This window comes from Amborella trichopoda, chromosome 11, assembly GCF_054954075.1.
Source record: "Amborella trichopoda isolate Santa Cruz 75 chromosome 11, AtrichopodaSantaCruz75HAP2 v2.0, whole genome shotgun sequence".
Taxonomy (NCBI): Eukaryota; Viridiplantae; Streptophyta; class Magnoliopsida; order Amborellales; family Amborellaceae; genus Amborella; species Amborella trichopoda.
The window spans coordinates 1,616,357-1,625,532 of NC_142346.1; the positions used below are offsets into that span (position 1 = coordinate 1,616,357).

Below are 9,176 nucleotides of genomic sequence, written 5' to 3' on the forward strand. Positions count from 1 at the left end.
AGACCATTTATATTTGCTACAAAGAGGTCACAATTACTAGTAGTTATTAGATATAAAATTAGATGGCTTCGAATGTATCATAAAGTTTGAGAATTTTTTTTCCGAAGAGTATACGTACGAACACATGCACAAATATCGGAAAATATGAATGGGGCAATCTTGGGTGAAAATTACACGAAAGATTTGTCAACCCATTTTTTTTTCAAAATTACCTCTCGGTCCAAGGATGGCATCCACATATTGCTTTTTATTTTGTTTTTTTTAGTTTTTTTCATTAATCGGGCAGTGCTCTAGCGTGAGGGGTTGTACCAATCCAAAAGGCAATGCAATCCGAGATTGGCAACCTTGGACCGCCTCTGAATGCTTAACAAAGTTAATCTTTGCCGTCTGAGGATGCTACCCTCAGACCCGCTTTGAAGAGCACCACAGAAGGCAGACAAATGATGCTAACATCGGAACGATCGGGCAACCTCGGACTGCCTCTGAATGCTTAACAAAGTTAATCTTTGCGGTCTGAAGATGCTAACCTTAGACCCGCTTTGAAGAGCATCACAAAAGGCAGACAAATGATGCTAACATCGAAACGATCGGGAACTGCCCCAAACATTAGGGGACAACCCTACAATTGGCAAAACTCAAAATAGAAGTTTAAAATGCAGTTTAAGGATGGTATTTGCGGACCGAGGGATACTTTCGAAAAAAAAAAAGAACTTCAAGTTGACTAACCTTATGCATAATTTTAACCTACAATTGACTCATTTCGTATTTTATTTTATTTTTTGTGTACAGACATAAAACGCTTTTTTTTTAACTTAAGTCTAGTCAATGACACACTCACAACCTTCCAATTTTAAATACGAGAGACACGAGTGATTGAGACTTCCTTGTATTAAAATTAATTTGAGCACATTCTTATTTCTTTACGTACTCGCTCTCTCTCTCTCTCTCTTACTCTCTCCCTTTATAGTTTCCCTCACAAAAATAAATGATCAAACTAAATTCATAATCCCATCAAAATCAGAAAAATAATTGATTGACCTTAATTAAGCATAATCAAAGCACCATAATTCAATAAACTATATCCATAACATAAGCACTACATTTTTCAGTTGCTCTTCCTCACTTCTTCCTTGGCTGAGCTATTGCAAGCAAGGGGGTCTTCATCAGAACGGTGAACTCAAACTTCTCACTCATGTCGACACGTGGCACGGCTGGATTGGGCAACCACTCAAACTGTTGCACCATGGTGGCCACCATCAAGCTAATGTGAAGCATACCCAAACCTAACCCAGGGCAAATCCTCCTCCCCACCCCAAAGGGCATCATCTTCACCCCCTTAACCCCGGTTAAATCCGCGTCATCATCGCCATCCATCTTGTCCACGAACCGCTCAGGCCTAAACCTCTCAGGATCACCCCAAAGCTTGGGGTCATCTGAAATCGACGGCGTATAGAAGTCCACGTTGACCCCCTCCGGTATATCGTAGCCGCCCAATGTGCTCTTTTCGGTGACCGCATGGGTTAATAGGAAATAAGTGGGCGGGTGTTTCCTAAGGGTCTCTTTCACAAAAGCTTGAAGATATTCCATCTTCTCAACATCTTCGTCGTTAACCCGGTGATCCGGTGAGACTCGGTCGATTTCGGCTCGGACCCGAGTCTGAATCTCTGAGTCGGCAACGAGGTGGGCCATGGCCCACTCGACTGCGGTTGCAGTTGTGTCGGTGCCGCCATTTAGGAACTCGGCGCAAAGAGTCACAAGCATGTCCTCTGAGGGTGGACCCTGGCCCATGTCGAGGTCAAAGAGTGAATCGATGTAGGCCGGCTCTGCAGACATGGCGTTCTGAATTGTCTTCTTCCTGGATCGGATCAGTGGTAGCAATGTCTCGAGTTGTTCTTTTCGCACGTGTTTGGCATGCGCCACTTTTTTTACAAAAATTGCTTGTAGAATCGGCAGGAAGTCGTCGATTCTAGGCTCGAGAGTGATCAACACCTTCTTTAGCACCGAGTCAACCTTCTCAATCATGTTCTCATCCATTTCAACACCAAAACACATACACAAGAGAATACGGAACACCGTGAACCGACAATTACTAAGAACACGCACCAAACCGCTTTTCGACTCTGCAGCGAGGCGCTCAACAAGCTTGTCTAGCGCTTTACGACGTATTGGTCTGAATGCCCTGAGCTTAGCGGGGGTTAGCATACCTTGAACCATGTTGCGTCTCAGAGAGCGCCATAGCGGACCGTACTCTGCGGAGTTCACGGTTTTTTTATGGCTACTGAAGATGGCTCGGGTCGGGGTCTCAGCCGGTCTATTGGCGAATGTCTGGCCCTTTTGGATCAGAGCCTCGTGCGCGAGCTCTGCGCTCGAGATCACGATCAAGGTTCGAGCCCCCATTTTTAAGGTGAAAATCGGGCCATATTTTTGGCTTAATTCGTTGACAATGAAGACAAAGGGCTTGCCGGAACGGGCAATTTGGAGGAGGTTTCCGACCAAGGGCCAGCCTTTAGGGCCAGGAGGTAGCTTTAAAGCCTTGGTTTTCCGGCTACTAAGGAAAAGGTAGCAAAACAAGAGCGCTGAGAGGATTGAGAAGAGATAGAGCAATGCCATGTCTATGAAGAAGAGAAGAGAAGAGATGATGAAGATCAAGAGATATTGTCATTAAATAGAACTAAGTGAAAGAGACGATGGATGAAGAGGGGGAGAAGATGGTCGTAAAAAAGAATGCAGAGAGAGAAAAGATTGATGCACATGAAGAGAGTGTGTAAATTTGTTTGTGTAAGGGTAATTAGAGGGGTGAGTATATAAAGTTAGTGTTGGGTGGGGTTTAATGAAGGTGGCGAGAAATATAGGTGGATGTGCATTTAAGGTTCGAACCACCTCAACTTGGTGGTTTGGTTGTGGAGTACGGATATGTGGAGTGCCATGGCGCTTCATTTAGGTTCTATGCGATTTCCATTTATGTGGATAGAATAGTTTCTCCTTTTTTATTTTGTGAAAACATTATTTAAGGAGTCGAAGCCCCTCCAAGCGTCGAAATTTCTATTAATATTATTTTCGTTTTTTTCGTTACACTTATGTGCCTTCTCAAAAAAGGATTGTATAATGAAATTATTTACCTCGATACAAAGAGGTCATAATTTCTTACGACTGTTTAATGTGAAATCTAATAGCTTGGGTGTGCCACAAAGTTCGATAAAATTTCTTTTGAAGTTTGAGCTTGGTCTGTGAAATAAATGCAGCCATCTCATTTCACATCCGATGGTCATCATTAATTGTGACCACCACGTACTAAAGATAAATGGTCTCATTGTATACTTTTCCTTTCATATTAAAAAAATATCGATTAAGGGGTTAAAACACCTTAGAATATTACTAAAAGGGGTTAAATGATCACAATTTAGCGTTTGCTGTCAAATTTGTACTTCAACCAAGTAACTCCTCGAAAAAACTAAGAGGTTCCCAAATTACCCTTGTTGACGGTTGGGAAGCACAAAAAATTAGGGGCATTTTGGTTATTTTACCCCCAAAGATGGCTTAATAGAATGACATAGTCCTTATGTCTAAATTTACCAATATACCCCTATTGTTAGGGCTTCTCAACCCCGAACATGGATAATTTGGAAACTTTTTAAAACATATTTTTATGGGGCACCTGATTAAAATAGAAATTTAAAAACAGCCACTCAATTGTAAATTGTAATCATTTGACCCATTAGTGCCATTGTAAAGGGTTTCGACCCCTTAATGGATATTCTTTAAAATATATTTAGAAATGCTCAAATTTCAGGGTTTAAAATCTTGAACAAATGAAGGTATTTTAGTAATTTGACACACTCTAGACGAGCAAGGATGCTCCTATGATTTGGTTGGGACCACTCAGTTGGTTTAACTCTCCAATGTTAATTGAGATATTTTGACCTATTAATGACTTTGTAATGGGTTATGGCCCTTAAATGGTAGTTTATGTATTAATTTTTTAATAGGGGTGGAAACATGTGGGGTTGGCCTTGGTGTGCATCCAAACTTCAAGGTCTAGGTCAGACCTTGAGTCATTAATATGTATAGATGAGTTCCATTCCAACTACGGGTAAAGGACCCCATCCCCACTGAACTACCGAAAAAATAATAATGTGTATATGTGTATATGTGTGCATAGTAATTTTACTGGCACTCTCAACTATCCTATAAAAGATATTTAAAAACAAAGTAACCAAACTACTCCTATGAGAAAATGAAAAAAAAATATAAAAAGATAATATTTGTATTTGGTACAAGGAAGCTACTAACACTCTTCATCATTAGAACTGAAGTTACAGGACTGAGGTGTGCCACTGATTGCTCAAAATACAAATAAATTTTTCTGGAACCTTGTGACAAACCCCAAACAATCGAAATTATTCACATATGATTATAGGAAATTTTAACCTTCTTGTACCAAAATGGAAATGGTCTTTATAGTGTAGAATCCTCAAATAAATATTGATCAAAACAAAATATGTTTGCATATTAGTGGTAGGATTTTTCTTTTTCTTTTTTTATTGTTCGTCTAGTATTTGTAGTAAAAATAATTATAAAAAAAATACTGCCAACATAAAAAATAAAGGGTAAGTGAACTTGCACACTTAGGCCAACACAATCTCTCTCCCCCTCTTCATCATACACAAACACAAACAAACACACACACACACACACACATACACACACACACACACACACACACACACATATATATATATATATATATAAATACTACAAAACACCTATAGGTAAAGTTTTTCAGTACTTCACCTACGGCTTTATCACCGTTCAAGATTTATCATACGGTCACAGATTTCTGATAGTATTTGAATTTTAATATTTTTTACAAATCATAAAGATCTGAAATTTTGTTGGTGTGTGCGTCTTAGTGAGATGCACATGAATAAAATAAAAAACAAATAATTTGAATAATAAAAATCATACAAAATACCCTTATAAAGTTTCAGGGGTAATTTCATCATTTTATTTTATGATAATTTTTTTTAATATTTTATTTTGGTGCGACTTGGTTATATATACTCACGTTTCAAATTTTAGATAAATCTGATAAGTACAATAATTATAAAAATTTAAATACTACCAGAAAACTGTGATCATGTGATGAACTTTTGACAATGATGAGATGTAAGTGAACTACTATAGAACTTCACCTATAAACACGTGTATATATATATATATATATATATATATATATATATATATATAGAGAGAGAGAGAGGGGATGAGGAAATGTCTAGGTTTGGTAGGATACATGCCAAAAACTTTGTGATATGGCTTTGTAGACTTTTATATGATACGCTTCTAGAACAATGTAGGTTCCCTTAACCAGCACAATTTTCTGCATTTTTAAAAAAAGCCAAAGGAATGAAGTTACATCGAACCAAACATTTCATTCAATAAAAGTCGTAGGTTTGCAATTTTTAGAAGCTCTAATTCATCATCAATGTCTTTTGGACAATTATTAAGTTTCAGCATGGGGCATGTTTACCTATTTTTGGAACGCTATCACCTCGTCATTACCCCCAATAAAAGGTAATTACACTTTATTTTCTAAAGGTTGGGTTTTGGTATGTTCGGAAGGACACATCTATTACAGTGTGTCGACCATTCTAGAATTCATCTTAGAGGTGTATTTTGGTTCCAAAATTTTACATCTCTATCATCTCGAACGCCATAAAAGGGTACACTAATCCCTAAGATGGTCCTAAATAAAGGTACATTGATATTTCGGAGTGGTATACTGCCTTTTTTATTTAATTATTTTTTTATGATTATCAATAAAATAGCGCAATTTCGTCAAAAAAAAATAAAGGAAAAGGTTTTTATAGTTTTTCTACTGTATAGAAGTTTTATACTTACCCCCATCCAGCCATCCAATTTAGATCAAACAAACCATTGACCATTTGTTCTAGATCCCATGCATCAAAGTATTTTATTTTTAGTTTTTATTTTTAAAAATTATATTAATATGAGATTTGGTACATGTCATCATCTCAATGGGGTGCATCTGTAAAAAAATATAAAAAATATATATTTTTTATAAAATAAAATGACCAAAATAACCATTAAGCTTTCAGGCGTATTTGGTTATTTTAGTTTTTTGTGATTTATTTATTTATTATTATTTGTAGATGCGAGTTTAAGGGCCTCGGTACTTGGAAACCTATTACGGGACCATAGATTACAAGGAAATATGGCATTTCCACTATTTGGGTACACTTAATCCTAAGGAAATGGAAAGATATTACTGGATATTTCCCAAAAAATCAGGAAATCCATTACTCAGCATGATAAGTGAAAAATCTATTACGAGCGTGAGGGATAATTTTGGTAAATAAATTACACAACACAATCATACTAAAAAATTTCATACAACATAATGTGATCCCTCTCTTTTTAAACTCGTCACCTCATCTGAAGGCATCAGTGTCATATAAAAACAAAAATAATAAAAATAAAAATAAATAATCAATGATAAATTATACAACACAATCATAATAAAAAATTTCACACAACATAATCCTCTTAAGAGATTACTAAAATCTCAATTCAAATAACATACATCTTAAGTCTTCTCCAATACCTCAAAATTTTATACTGCAATTATCAAACCTTCTAATTTGCTAATCAAACTTCTTCCCATTTTTTAACTCGTACCCTACAGATTTTGAATTTAGTATCATAAATTTATTTTTTATTTGAAATTATATAAGGAGATATTTGAAATACTTCTATACAAAATAAATAAAAATAAGGCTTATCATAATAAAATCATGTTATTCCAATGACTTAGCATGTTGAACCATTGTCATGTTAGAAAACATGTGATTGCATATAAGTGCCAAAGGCACTTAAAATAAATAGAAAATAGTGTCATGACTGTAAAATGGTACAAGTTATTATTAAAAAATCTTTTTGGAATGGTGAAAATGTTAGCATTAGAAATCTTTTTGGAATGGTGTGATGATGATTTTAATTCAGCATTTTAGCGGAATTTTGTGACAAACAAGAAGGAAATGATAATTCTGTATTTTAGTAGCATTTTGTGACAAAAAAGAAAGAGATAGTTTATAGGCACGTGCTGGTAAAATATTGGTAATGTATTTCCTATATTTCTTCCAGACATAGCCAAACAATAACAATGTATTTCCCAGATTGCATCTAAATACTACCCAAACAGTAACAATCCATTTACATGTAATGTATTACGCAGTAATATATTACGCCAGTAATATATTTTGCAGACAATATATTTTCAGGTATCCAAACGGCCCTTAAGAGAAGAGTGGATGCTCAAATTTTGGTGTCAAAATATTTTATAGAAAAAAGTTAAAATAAAACAGTGTAGAGGCATGACATTGTAATTGAATTCATCTCAACCGTTCATTTAGATCTGATGGCTAGATAAGGAGAAATATATAACGAATATATATTAGGGGAAGTATAGAAAGTTTGCCCAAAAAACGAAAGGCCGACATATGGATGGCTGATTCACCAAAAAATCTTTCCTTTTACTAATGCAAGTGGCAAATTGAGAGCAATGGACCATGAAGGTTAGCATGGTTCAACTTTTCTGTTTTTCCTTCAAGGCATTTCTCGTTTGGTCATGTTTCACATGGCCTTTTTGGTGTTGCTGCCCACTAACTAAGAGGTAGAGCATTAAATCAAATATTTTCAGTTGAAAAAAATGTAATTCATATACAAGTTATTAAAATCTGCTTTGTATTAATGAGACAAAGTCCAAAAAGGCGAAATCCCGAGAAAGATCTTTTTGGTTGCATGTAGATCCATGGTACCGGTTAGAAATTGACCTTAATGTTCTAGAGAATGGTATGTAATTGAACTACATGATTCACGAGTATGGAAATATGGGTCTAGTCTTAAAAATGGTTCATTTTGCATAATGTTATCTTGTTTTATTTGCGTCGTTCAATTAAATCATCACTAAATTCATTGGGCTTGTGCCATTTTAAGAGCTCCAATTTCGGATCTTAGGGATGGAAATGAATTCAAAAGGGGCCTTGGGTTAACATGTTCTTTTATCGATTTCCTAATTAAATAAGGCTTGCAATCCCAGGATTTACCTCATTGTTTCGAATAGATCTAAGATTCAACTCTCTCTCCCTATCTATCTATCTATCTCTATCATCAAGGTTGTTGCTACTTTGAGCAGATACATCCTCAAAATTTGAAGTCCTACAAGTAATCCTTGCCACTACTTTGTTCAAGGGACAGATGTACATTTTGCCCCAATGTAGCCATGTCATGTGGTCTCTATTGAAAAATACGCTTTTACTATAATCTAGATTCTCAAAAATTCATTATTCACCCAATTGAATATGATGTTAATTGTTCACCCCCCACACCCTGGTCACTGAGTTGTGGTTTTCATTCTCAATGACACCACTGTATTAACACATTAAAAAACACCAACTTCTCAACTACCTTGAAAAAAATAGGTAAGAGCATATCTTCTAAACTGAATTACTCAAAAAAAAAAAAAAACCTTCAATATTAAGTTACAATCTAATGCCGACCTACCCAAATTAGAAAAAAAAAAAAAAAAGTCACAATAAGCAATGCTGCCTATAAGTAATTTGGACACTTAATGGCGACCGTGTAAGGCCACACCAAGAAGCAAACCACATGATGGAGCTATGGGGTCATATCTATAGTGGAAGCCACATTGGTTCTTTAAATTGACTTTTATAATATTGCTACAATCCATATGACTAAGGGGCACCACCATCCAATTAAGGGAAAGAGGGTGTTGGAGAGGGAGTGCGACCCACAAATTATCTGGTTTTCTATAGTCACCATTTTGTCGATTGCACGGGGATGGATGACACTATGGCTCATAATCTTTTATTATCATGTCGGTCATAGTAAACTGTAGAAAAGGGCCTGGCCGTGGTGGTAGCACCCTATAGCTAGTTATTATGTTATGGTTTTCAATTATGTTGACACCACCCACTGATACCTTCAAAAAAGCTACGTCCCTAATCTATACGAAAAAATATGTAGGGAACTGTCTTCGTCACTAAATTACCCAAAAAAAAAAAAAACATAATAAACTTTCTATTTTTCGTGGCCATGCGTTAGACCAACAACTATCAGAGTTGGACAGGAATTAG

The 9,176-nt window shown here is 36.0% G+C and overlaps 1 protein-coding gene across 1 annotated transcript; it reads right to left on the bottom strand.

Annotated features, from left to right (window-relative positions):
- Positions 1–1,017: 1,017 nt before the first annotated feature.
- LOC18441397 (cytochrome P450 77A4) lies at positions 1,018–2,504 on the bottom strand. The gene has a single exon (XM_006851566.4). The coding sequence runs from the start codon at positions 2,395–2,397 to the stop codon at positions 1,120–1,122; it is 1,278 nt and encodes a 425-aa protein (XP_006851629.2). The 5' UTR covers positions 2,398–2,504; the 3' UTR covers positions 1,018–1,119.
- Between the last annotated feature and the right edge of the window lie 6,672 nt (positions 2,505–9,176).

Coding starts and splice junctions, on each gene's coding strand:
- LOC18441397 (XM_006851566.4), bottom strand. CDS start 2,397: ATGGGGGCTCGAACCTTGATCGTGATCTCGAGCGCAGAGCTCGCGCAC.